We start from the raw sequence: 13,455 nt of genomic DNA on the forward strand, positions 1-13,455 counted from the left end.
CCTTTGAAGTTTGTACCAAAAGTATATCAGACACACATATGCTGTATATATTGATAATAAAATAAAATAAATTTAAATGCTGGTCTACAACATGAATCTGTGTTAGGTATATGGATTATTTCCTACTGAAACATCTCATGCACAGAGAGCTTTCAGTATTTGTTGAGAGGTTTAAAAACATGTGTTTGGATGAAGATGCCAAAAGCTTGATGTGAATGATATTCTGACCTCACTAAATATAACAGCAATGAACAACATTCACTAGTTTATGTATACAGAGGGAAACATTCTTAGTCACATAGATTTAAATACATAAAGGGGTTTAGGGGGTGGGGTGGGGTTTGTTATAAAGGGCAACAATAAAAAATGTAAAATACAAATTAAAAACACACTGCACAAATCAGATATTTCACATTTTGGTAGGTTTAAACTCACAGGAAAGCACATCCATAACTAACTGTCTCGTGGAACACAAAAAAGGGTCCAGGCACTTTCTCTGTAAAAAGTAGGTCAGTTCAAAGCTGTAAGGAAAGCTTAAAATAGGAAAATTTACAATATTAGCAATAATTTCCTCTTTTAATACCTCAGCTCTGCCTCCATGCTGAGGCCTCCACATGTCTGTGTGTCTAAGCACAGCCAAAGGCTGCACCCATATGGAAATATACCTCAGTGTCTCCACAAAGGGTTGAACATTCCTTTGTGCATTTAGTAATATTTCACGTTCAATATCCACACACAGCTGTGTGGACTATGCACTTCTATTAAAATGGAGAGGCTGATATGCAGTATGGTGTCTCTTTAGTGATNGTTTTCTGTTTTGGATCTTTGTTGTTTTTAACCTCTGTGAGGCACTTTGTGTTACTGCTGTATGAAAAGTGCCATATAAATAAAGTTGATTTGATTTGATTTGATTTGATTTGATTTGGTGATGAACTTATAGATATATTTACAAATGAAATGACTGGTTGTGATCACAGAGAGAAACACATCTACCATTCATGCCATGATTCAGTGCATGTCACAAAAAAGTGACAAAAAGTGTAACAAATGTTCTTGTGAGGAGTAACTCATGGCTTACAGTTGATAGATCTTTTGCAGTGTTTTGAAGTTACAGGCTTTCACAAACTTTCTGAGAATACTCTCAGAGCACTCCGATCTTCGCTTAAAACCTTTTTGTAGGGGGGATTAGCTTAGGAGTGATTTAGTAAAGTTCTCAGAGCAACTCTGAGCAAGGAAGGGACAGAAACTTTTACTTTAGTAGGGTTGTGTGATGACCCCGTTGCTAGGTATGACATATTCTTTTAACAGATGTCATTGGTTGTCACAGACATGCCGCTTTGTGAGCCTGTGTGGATACCCAGTGGAAATGAAATGAACTGCATCACAATATGAGACTGTAAGTGTTGTTATTGTCAGTGTGGTCACTGCTAAGGGAAGGTTGAAACAGACAAAAGTCATCGCTGCTGCACTGTTGCATTTTTCCAGTTTTAAAAGTACATTAGTGTTGTGATAATTTTATTTCTGGCGTTATAGCGTTTTTTTGTTGGGTGGGAAATGTTTGCATATCCCTAATTAGATCGTCCACAAATATTCTCCCTGCACAATCTCATCTGTAGCATTTAATTTATTCACTGTCATTCTGTGTTTAGAGACTATTTCTCCTACCTCTTTGTGTTTCCACCATTTTCTCCTCTGCATAAGAAACTCTTAAGTTTCTTAAAAGTCCTCCTTTCTACTCCTAACATTTTTTCACCTTAGGAGCCAACTTAAGGTCTAAGATGCTTTGTGAATAACTTTTATCTCTACAAGGAACTAGTCTTTTTCTTAGAATTTCATCACTAGGAGCAACTCTTAGCACTAGGGAGCTTTGTGAATTTGGCCCCAGGTCTTGAATCAAAATCTCAACCAACCCACACTACCATTTTATAGCCCCATGATCTTACTAAAGGAGCACAAAAATATTTGCACTTTGACCTTTACAAATAAGTCTGGAGAGTAACACCACAAACTGTAAAAAGAAAGGAATGAATCCTTTGTGAAGACACAGCAGTGAACATATTTTCATATACCTCCCATTGGATATGTACAAAATCATTGCTTAGATATATTTAATATTCAATTTTGACCTTTTCAATATTTGTATATTCAAGTTATTAAATATAATAAATTGCTACAATGAAACTGATTACAACCTAAGTAAATATGTAGACAACAAGTACTGGAAAAAAAGCCAAAGATTTTTATTGGATCTATCAGACTGTGTATGCAAATACAGGTTTTATTTTCAATAAAATATGTCATATTTCCATTTGGGAAAATCAGCTTGACTACCATTGCTGTCCTGGACAAACAGCCGAGAAAGTGTTGCAAGCTAAGGTGCATCTTCCACAGATCCAACATGCAAACTAATACTGCAGCTAACAGCAAAGGAATGGCACAGTGCACAGTGCACACACACACACACACACACACACACAGAATTCATGGAATTCAGCCAATGTTCACCACCACAAATAATAACTATTGTACGCAGGACTTGAGAGTTGGAGGCATAGATGTTAAGAAACAGTAAAAGAGTCCAAATGCACTACAAACTATGTGCAAAGGAGAGCGATACTCTGAAGGCTACACAAGCATCAATCTGTTGTTGGAACTCCAGGGGCCCGTTGCACAAAAGTAGGATTCAGACATCCAGGATAAATGACTGAGCTGGGTTCAACGAATCCAAAACAAGAGTGTCCAGGCTTAATTGGTTGCACAAAGACCAAGCCAGGATGAGCAGTCACGGATTCATCAAGCCAGGTGAAACCAATCCTGGATCAGTGCGCGCACGTGGCTTCCTCAAATAGACCCCGCCATCGATCACAGATTCACCGATTCACCATGGCAACAAGAGCGGCGTACTTTTCCCCGTCAGAGGCAGAAATCCTCATGGAGGCTTACAAAGAGGTAAAGGATCAAATCGCCTGAATGCGTAAGTAGAGCACAAATACACACTCACTGCTCCGCTGAAACCATCACAATTACAATCCAAATAGTTAAATAACATCTCCGAAAACGTAGTTGTACTCTGATTATGAATCAGTTGAAATTGTAAGTGAAATTGACTGCAGATGTGAGTGAAATTGTGTAAATGTAACTCCATCAGACTGTATAACTCTTTGATAAATAGATGAGCTCACTGACTTAATTGAATTTCCCTTTGGGATAAATAAAGTTCCTCTTATCTTATCTTGTCTTATCTTATGTTTGCTCCTCATTCTCCATGCTCTTCTGCTGTTTCATTATATGTATGCAAGTGTGTGTAAGAGTGTGTGTGTGTGTGTGTGTGTGCGTGCGTGCGTGCGTGCGTGCGTGTGTATGCTGATTGATCATAAGAATATATATATATATATATATATATATTTGTGTGTGTTTGTATAGATTAAACATGACTGGGCCAAAACGGACATGGCAGCAAGTCAAGATTAAATACAAGAACATCCTGCAGAATGGTAAGTGCCCTGACTAATACTTAACAATGCACAAGCGTACATTGTACCCAGAAGGTGCCTGCTCACACATTGTCTGTACTGTTTTAGCAGTCAAAAAAAACAAACCCACAAGCAAGGCACTGATGGTGGGTCACCATCAGCTGACCTCACCCCAGCAGAGGACATAGCCTTGGCACAAAACAAAGGCAGGCCTGTGTTGGAGGGGATCTCTGGGGGGACAGACACAAACATATGTCCCTCCCAAGATGCCACCCGCTTCATACAAGGTACATTCTTCCATCTCTACATGGGACATAACCACATTCATATCGAATCCATTTGGACTATCTGACAGCACTGTCACACTGTTGGAGCCACCAACACCAACACATATCATGGCTGTGTCAAGAATGTCACTCTATTTATGAGGTTGTGATGATGAGATTTTATATTGACAGATGAATTCTCTGGTGTGTTGCTGGGGGACAGGGGGTATGCCTCCCAGCCTTTTCTCCTCACACCATACACAGACCCTCAGGAAGCACAGCAGGCCTATAATCATGCCCATGCCAGGACAAGGGCCAGGATCGAAATGACCTTTGGCCTCCTGAAGGCACGCTTTCACTGTCTTCACCACTTAAGGGTCAGCCCTTTGAGGGCATGTGACATCACTGTGGCCTGTGCTGTCCTCCACAACGTGGCCTGCCTGAGGAAGGAGAGGGCCCCCATCACACATAGACTGGGACAATCCTGCCATCTTCCCTGATGACGACAGTGGTTGCCTGGTCAGGGACCAATATGTGTTAAATTATTTTAGTTAACATGCATGCTTTAAATTTAAGTTAAATATGTCCTGCAGTGGCAGAGACGCATGCTGTGAATTTCAGTTAAATATGTCCTGCAGTGGCAGAGACGCATGCTGTGAATTTCAGTTAAATATGGCCTGCATTGGCAGAGGAATTTGTGTTTTTTTTTTATTCAATTTAAATTTATGTTGTTTGTGCTGTATATTGTGTGTATATAAGCTTGCAGGGAGGCTACTGCATCCATTCATTTGTCTGTTCATTTGTTGTGTATGGATGTGTCCTGCATTTATTTCAGTGTGCAGACACGCGGGGTGTATCATATACAGACCTCTGAATGTGTATTTATTCTTGTGGTGTATAATATGCTTTGATTCCGTGCTTTCTATCTTGTAGAGTCACTGTGTGACTTCAGTTTTGAAAGGAGCTGATGGTTTACTTGCTTTGATTTATCCTTATTCAATAAAGGAACATCATGTTACTCTTTGATGTGTATTTATATTTATATGGGATGTGTATTTTATATATAGTCTATGGAAAACTGTAAATTATCTAATGATTGCAAAATCATCTAAAATCATCATTTATCTAAAATGATTGCAATTAATGATCACAAATGTTTAAATAATGACAGTGGGTCTGGTTGAATGTGATAACAATGTGCAGTGGGCAGTGGAATAACTATTGGTTTCCGTTTGTGGTGACTGCTGACTGAGATAAGGGATGAGATTAAATAGTTCCTGGAATTTAGCCTGGTCTGGAGCAGGCTAGCTCCACAGAATAAATCTCCATGGTAACTTATGTCATAACATATCCCGCTGTCCACTATCCCGCTTTTGTGCAACCAGATCACGGATAAATTGAGCCAGAATAACCAAGATATCCCGGCTTAATCCCTTATCCTAGTTTTGTGCAATAGGCCCCAGATTGTAAATTAAAAATTCAAACAAATATTAGGTTAACCAATTGACAAGCATTAAACGCCAACAGTGAACACAAGCACCTAGACCCGCTTGATCTATCCCTGTGTTTGTAGGCTTTTCATCTACATAGCAGCAGTGTCACTGATCCAAGGCCCATTTTTTTCAGTTTTTCATTTTAAAACAAAATCTGGAAATTTATTGGCGATTGAAATTTCAGACTTTAACAATACAAAAATACAATACAAAAACCCAGGTGAAAATCAGATAACAAAAATACTGTTTGCATCACAAGTACTCTATAGTTCAACAGCTGCACTATCAATATTTTTGTATAATCAGTAAGCCAAATGACTATGTAGTATGAAAGGGGTCACTCACAGTGACATGTCCACACAGAATTATAACCCAATATCCCCTCAGCTCTATGCACTGTTTAGTGTCTTTTCACTATTTAGATTTGACTGGTTTGGTTCAGCACTCTCATCAGGCTTGTTATCAGCAGTATCCTGCAGCTTTTCCCCACTGTAAACTTCAGACTGGTCCAATTAGAGACTAGCTGGTGAACATAGTGAAACATATGGCAGCTAAAGAGACAGATTCTTTTTTCGTCAAGAGTTGGTTTAGACCAAAAACAGAGCTTAAAAGAGAGAATGTTGGACTTACATTCATCAGGTTGCCATAGACATGACTCCTATTAAGGCTTAATGTTACTCTGTCTGCTGAATGTGTAATGGAGTAAGTTTACTAACATGTTAGCCAAATCAACTTCTCAAGGCCATATGTCAAACATTTGCATTTCTAGCTTGTTGATTAATGCAGCTCTAATTAATAATCAAAGTTATGGTAGTTATGCTAGCTACTAGTTAGTTATCAATGATTTTGGAGCTTAAGACAGCAGCTAGCATAAGAACTGTTTTTGTCACTAGAAGACCTCATTTACTTGATGCAGGAAACAGTTTGAATGTGAATGGACATAAAATTCCTGTAAAACTCAGGTGACAAACTGAACATGGGGAGCCTCATCCATGGTACAAGTCACAATAGGATCATTATGGGAGATTTGGGACAATGTCATCTCAGGGCCTTTGTCCACACAGCGTTTTTTTTCTTATGCAGAAAATTGGTGGCAGGTCACTGGAGAGTGTTTCATCCCAGCGCTGAGAGCACTTTTTTATTAGTGACACACTTGGGTGGATTTGTTTCTATGGCAACAATATCCTGACATTAACGTTAGCTAGGTAGCTAATGCAACACTACATTAACAGGGGGTTGATTACACAGTTAAAAACAAGCTTACAAAGGTACGTGATAAATGCACAACACTCACCAGCAACATTCAGTGTCAACTTCTCGATCTGCTCCCACAAATGGGCTTTTCTGTCTTTGCTGTGACAGTAGCCTAGCTACAAGTGCAGCAGTGACATCACCCATGCATTTCTGTAAAGTTAAGAGATTTTTATCTAGAGGCAACTGGAGCAGCCGCACAAAAAAAGCAAAGCGCTCTGAAAAAGATGCTGAGCACAACACTTTTTCTCTAGGCGCCAGCATGCAGCCACTTACACCCTCTCCTCATTGGGAACAATTTAAAAAAGACCTTGGCACTGAGAAAAAAAAAGAAAAAGAAAAAACGCTGTGTGGACACAGGCCCTCAGTTGTCTACTTCACAAGCATTATTTTCTAGACAAGTCTTAGAATGCATCTATCAGTTCAAATACCATTTGCAGGGTGGGAAATTAACACCTGTGACCAGCCAAATACTAACATATATACTATGATCACTATCCCAGTCACTTTGGTAGATACTCAGTTTTTTGTCCAATAAAAACTAGGTTTGATAGGTAAACTAGTTACAGTGGTTTATGAAGATTTATAAAGACCACCAGCCACTGTGGCCAGTGGCCAAAAAATTGGTTACCTTCCTGTTCTGGTCTTGCATGCTGGTACCAACAATCCGTATCAAAACCAAAGGAACTAGAGAGACCCCAAAGACAAATGCAGGTTACTGGTGATACAAAAGCCTGTTGATTCAAACAGGTTAGTAGCAACAAAAGGCAAGTTTGGATTTATGCCCTCATCCTTTACCTAGAGCCCAGTGAGGTCTACAATGGCCTTGATGAAGATGGTGTCATCTCGTATGTAGGAGTTCTTAGAGTCCAGCTTGGAGAGTGGACAGAAGAGTGGGCAACCACTGGCGATGTTCATATCACTGACAGGCCTCTGGAAGGACGAGGAGGAGATGTCGGGCCTGAAGGCATCAATGATGTGCTCCCTGTTGTTCTGGTCGAGCAGCATTAGGGTGACCTGGGTACAGATGTTAACACTGTAGCCTTACATCTGCTCTGACAGACCTACTAAGAACTTATAGTCTACAGCTTGATGATACTATCAGGTGTCATCAAGCTCTATTAACAGCGGATTAAAAATTAATAATGGATCATAGAAAGAGTAAATTAAATAAGTGAAAATATTGGTGCAATAACCCCACAAAATGTGAAGCAAAGTATAAAAATAACATCAGAAGAAACCCTCATGGTACTTTTGGTTTTCAAAATTATTTCAAACTACAGCTAAATGCAGCCAAATTAGCAACTGGCAATATATATGTGTGTATATATATATATACATATATACATATACAGATCAGCCAAAACATTAAAACCATGGTTCAGTCCGACTGGATCAGCTGCAGTGCGCCGGTAATTTGTCACAGACAGCGGGTAAGGAGGCGGAGACTGCAATATGGCTAAAAAATCAGGTAGCCAAAAACGGAAAGAAAGGAAGCTAAGAGAGGAGAAAGAAGCAAAGGGTCGACGGTATGTCACCCAGTATTTCAAAAAGCAAGGTGGGTTTGTTAGTGGTTCATGTGGTGGAAAGTTATGGAATATTAACGTTGTCCATGGTCTATAAGCTAGCTCACTTTTCTACCCACGTTAGCTCATATTTCTGAAGAAAACTCTGGATTTTTACATTTCACTGTTGTTTTACTTAAATAATCAATACAGTCAAATGTTTAGCAAGCTGCTCATATTCAATCAGTTGACCTCCCCTCTGTCAAAATGATGCCTCGTTCCAAACAGATACATCAAGTGCAGCAGCAGCAGCAACAGCAGCAGCAGCTGTCTGTCAGCCCCCAATTCCACCTGCCCCTGAACCAGTACCCCCACATGAGGAAGGAGGTGAGCAGCTGTGTGTTGAATTTATAATAATGATAAACTTTATTACAGACTCAAATGTCAGATAAGAACAAAAAACAATATACACAAAAGATATAAAAGATGAATCTCTTATTATGGAAAAGATTAATTAAAATAAATGAAATAAAAATTGTTCTGAACAATTTTAATGATTTATAAAGCATATGTATATGTATATATATATATATATATATATATATGTATATATACTGTATGTAAGGGATAATGTATAATGAGCCGGTGAATACTGGGAAAATAACTCCCGACAGGGGAATAGAACCCCGACGCGCAGCGGAGTATATACTATACTCCCCTGTTGTAATAACAACAACTCCCTGAAGGGAGTTGTTATTACACGGCTAATTATCAGTTGAATAGACAGAATATTGATTAATTATACATTTTGTAAGCGGTAACGGCTACTTTAGCCCGATAAAAAAAAGTAACTGTTGTCAGGGCAGCGTCCCTATAGCAATGCCGGGCTACATAGCAACTGTGTGTAATGACCGTTGCTACTAGCAGCGGTCATTACACAGTAATATCAGACCGCAGAATGCCGCGACTGACCAATCAGAATGCAGCATTTAATAGAGCCGTCTAATAAATATATGTAAAACTTTTTTGTTTTGTTAAAATTCAGCTATCACTGAAATAGAAGAATTGCAGTAGGAACAGAGGAGAAAATTTGTGGTGTGTGCAGCAGACTGCTCTCAATCCAATCAGAGAAATGTTTACATATTCTGGAAATAAGAAGAAAAATAGATTAACGACCATATAGCCTCATATATGTATTTTTTCACCTCAAATCCAATGCCACCACCTGTGAGTCCCCAGTTTTGGAGATAAATTAGACCTACAAGAGGGAGACAGTGAGCAGTGGGGGATTGTTAGTGAAAATCGCATTTTCTTTTGTTATTTTTGGTCAAATCACTGAAAGCACCTTTAAGTAAAACAAAATGGTGGGAGGCCACCTGAAACGGTGACTATGATGCTATTACAATAGTTAAGCTACATTATAGGAAATACTATATAATTTATGTATGTCACGTACACTCTACAGAGCCAGGTCCAGGATCCTCTTCAAGTTTGTCAGGGAGGAATGTGGAAGTGGAGGAAGAGATTGTTCTTTTTTCACAAATATGGGAATGATAGTCAAAAATACCATCAAAATGCATAGTTTTATGTAAAATAGCATCAAAAATTTTCGACAGCCTCCCAGCCAGCTGTGTGAGGAGCCCAGTAAAAATTGTTTTCATGGGGCCCAAAATCCCTGGCAGCGCCCCTGGTTGCCAACACCAGAGCAAACAGGCCTGACGTGAAGGGCAGTCGTGGCAGGCCTCCTATGAGATCGGAGATTGGCTGCGTGCAGTCGGTTCCGGATTGTCTGGGCAGAGAGCCGTCAGCCACATCATCCTGCAAACCTTGCTTGCAAATCTGTAGAAGACTGCCTACAGTTCCTAAGTGCTGACAGGATGAGGAAACAGTCTTCGTGGGGTGCTGTCTTCTTGGGACGCCCACTCCGTGGCCTGTCTCTGACATCCCCCGTTATATGGAACTTGGCCTTTTAGTTTACTAGGGCTCACTCCAAATAATGCCGCAACTTGGTTTTGTGGAACACCAGCTTGAAGTTGCCCTATTGCAGGGGCCCTATCCAGACCAGTCAAATGTGGCATGCCAATTCTTGGAGCAGACACCAACTGACCACTGTAGCAGGGCCAATGTTCACAGGTGCTGACAATCAGGTGCCTGATTGACACCTGATTGTCAGCACCTGGGAGTACCAGAAGCTCAAAACAAGAGTCAATAGCAACAGCAAAAAAAAAGATGTTTGGCATTGGCAGAAAAGATTTGGCAATTTTTTCATGGGCGCAACCCATATACTCAGCTCTGCTGCTCAACCCACAAATTCATGTTCCTTACAAATGTGGTACCATTTAAAAGGGTAATAAACAGGCTTTTTAATTGCCAAGAAGCATTGTTACAACAAAGAAATAATCTACCAAACACAAATTTCCTTACTTTTTGTGCTTAGTTTAGTTTTGCTGATGTTAAACGTGTTCCTCGTTTACTTTAAATCATGAAGAATGTTCAACATTTTTGGTTGCTCTGTTTAGTGTGGAGGCATGGGAAAAAACTAAGCTTTCTTTGCAAATTCAAGGTAGCAGTGTTCGACATAAGCAATGGCCCTATGGCCCAGGGCCAATCAAAAAGTATGTCGGTCAAGTTGACTGACCAGTCACAGGCCCACTCAGGCCAGTGACACTATAAGGTTTTTTTGTGTGTTTGTTTTTTTAACTACGCCGCGCGCGACAGGTCAGAGCTCAGTGAGATGTTCTATGCTAAGCATGTCCAAGAAGCTAACATTACCTCAGTAGGCTAATATATATCAGGCTGTCAGGGGAACAACTCCAGCGGATTTTTTCCCCACTTTTCTTGAGCCTTCAGTGGATTTATTGGGCTTTTTGGCCAAAGGTGCCCTCACCTTTGCCTGTGCAGTGAAACGCCGGAGGAGGGGGAAACGTGCCATTGCGCTTGTGTGTCTCCACCAATGTGGACACCGCACACCGCTGCCAGGTATATTTCTCTCCAACGTGCGTTCGCTGACCAACAAACTGGATGAACTTCCGCTACTGATGGTGAAAAACGGAGACTTTTCTACAGCTGCAGTTTTGTGCTTCACGGAGACATAGCTGTGTGGATCGATACCGGAGTCTGCGCTGCAGCTGGCAGGCTTCCAACTCTTCAGAGCGGATCGTAACACGGAACTCTCCGGCAAAACCAAAGGTGGAGGTATCTGTTTTTATACTTACAGTGGCTGGTGTAATGACGTGACAGTGATCCAGCAGCACTGCTCTCCTGATCTGGAATCTTTTTTCATCAACTGCAAACCTTTTTACTCCCCCCGTGAGTTTGCTTCATTCATTCTGGTGGGTGTTTAACATCCCACCGCCGGCCAACGTGCAGTAGGTAGGCTACAACGCACGCTCACCGACCAGATACTGTGTGGAGCAGACTTACCCAGACTCCTTAGTTATTGTCCTTGGCGACTTTAACAAAGGTAACCTCACCCATGAACTCCCCAAATACAAACAGTTTATAAAATGTCTGACCAGAGAGAAAAATATCCTGGATCACTGTTACACAACTGTCAACAACGCCTATCACGCCTATGTACTGGGCCACTCTGACCACGCCACCGTCCACCTGATTCACTCATACAGGCAGAAGTTAAAGCTCTGTAAACCTGTTGTGAGGTCATCTAAGAAGTGGAGCAGTGATGCTGTAGAGGATCTCCAGGCGTGTTTGGACACTACTGACTGGGGTGTTTTCATGTCCACCACCAATAGTCTGGATGAGTACACAGAGGCTGTGACATCATACATCAGTTTCTGTGAGGACTGCTGTATACCATCACGCGCTATGGTGAGGTATAATGGAGTTAAATGAAATGAAATTAAATTAAATGGAGTTTTATAGACATTTTTTTTTCTCTCCAGTGAAACTCTGAAGTACTGGCCTGGGGGACCAGTGGGGAAAAAATGTTATGTTGAACACTGAGGTAGGTTCAAGGTTCAGGGTAACACATATACAAATGGTCATTTTACAGTCAAAGAATTCTTTTAAGCAAAAGCACCAACACCACAGGGTAGACATACTCTGTTACAAGCAGTGTTGCCACAGTTACTGTGAAAAAGTAATCTGATTTATGATTAGGCTACTGATTACTCATTTAAAAAGTAATCTAGTTACTGTAATTTACTTGATTTTATAAGTAACTAAGTTAGATTACTAGTTACGTAATTAGTTACTTTTGGCTGCTGGCACTGCCGCCTCAACATAAAAATGACAACCGGTTTTGCTTATACTCACTTTATTTGAAAAGCATTTGTAACACATGTTTAAGGTTGTTAATGTTTTTATAAAACATGCAATAAAATAAAGCCAGTCTTTCTTGACCTCACTTAACATAAACACTTATTTTTCTAAAATAAATAAATAAAATAAAGCCAGTCTTTCTTGACCTCACTTATCATAAACACTTCTTTTTAAAAAAATAAATACATAAAATAAAGCCTGTCTTTTTTTTTTTCTTTTTTTTTTTACCTACAAAGCCTATTTAACAGTAACTGTAACAATGAACAAAATCTCACCCGACTTTCCTTTTGCTCTTTAATCTGTAAACTTTGTTTAGGCCTAATCTACCTGCCCTCAACATATTCAGATATTGTCCTAGTGTTCTGAGTGAAACAGTGGAGAGGGGCAAGTAAACCAGTGGTTGTATCTCATTAACAGAAGCTTCTCAACCCTCTTGTCAGTAAGTCTGTTCCATCTAGGCGTGAGCAGACCAGACTAAAAAGCCACTCCACAGGAGTGCTGGACGGGGTTGGAGTGTTATACTTCAAGAAAGTGTTATTTATGTTTGAAAACTGATCCAAAATATGAAGCTCATGCCCTGACCTCAAGTAGTCCATGACTTCCTTTTCTGCCGAGTAGGTCTCTTCTGGCTCTGTCTCAAAAGCAAAAAAGTCCATGTCACCTTGGCTGGCAGACATGGTGGGCACACTGGCAGGGCTCTGTGGTGCTGCTGGTGCAGAGGCAGTTGTGCGACACTCTGATGTCAAAAGCTCCTTTACTTGCTCCCTCCTACCTTCATCTCTCAACCACTGGAGTTTGAATTTTGGACACTGACAGCTGCGAGAAGGGCATCTTTGTTGTCCAGCACACCAGCAAAACGAGTCTGGATAGCCTGAAAAATATAATTTGATATGTTTCTTATTATCTAGTTGTAGCCTATAAGGCCTACTATTTATTTTGTCATACAATTATTTGCAAACCATGCCTCGTGTGGGATTAATATTATGGATTTAATTTTTTCGGTTATTTACTGACTCTTTATTTGTTTTAATCTTCTTTTGCAGTAATAATGAATATTTTTGACAACTATTATTTTTACCACAGCGCAGTGGGCTAGCTGTGGTCTTTATTTTGTGCTACTGACAACCTACATACTGCAGTATGGAGTGACTCTGTTCCATGTTCATGATTAGTGCAATACAAAAAA

The 13,455-nt window shown here is 40.2% G+C and overlaps 1 protein-coding gene across 1 annotated transcript in view; it reads right to left on the reverse strand.

Moving 5' to 3' along the window:
• Positions 1-861: 861 nt before the first annotated feature.
• The window catches only part of traf2a (Tnf receptor-associated factor 2a), a 152,935-nt gene continuing 140,341 nt past the window's right edge, over positions 862-13,455 (reverse strand). The window contains exons 10-11 of the mRNA XM_050050347.1: positions 7,282-7,500; positions 862-7,170 (exon numbers count right to left, since the gene is read on the reverse strand). Of these exons, the coding sequence (XP_049906304.1) occupies positions 7,282-7,500 (219 nt within the window). The 3' untranslated portion in view covers positions 862-7,170. The remainder of the gene's footprint in view (positions 7,171-7,281; positions 7,501-13,455) is intronic.

Source organism: Epinephelus moara, chromosome 8 (assembly GCF_006386435.1).
Source record: "Epinephelus moara isolate mb chromosome 8, YSFRI_EMoa_1.0, whole genome shotgun sequence".
Lineage (NCBI taxonomy): Eukaryota > Metazoa > Chordata > Actinopteri > Perciformes > Serranidae > Epinephelus > Epinephelus moara.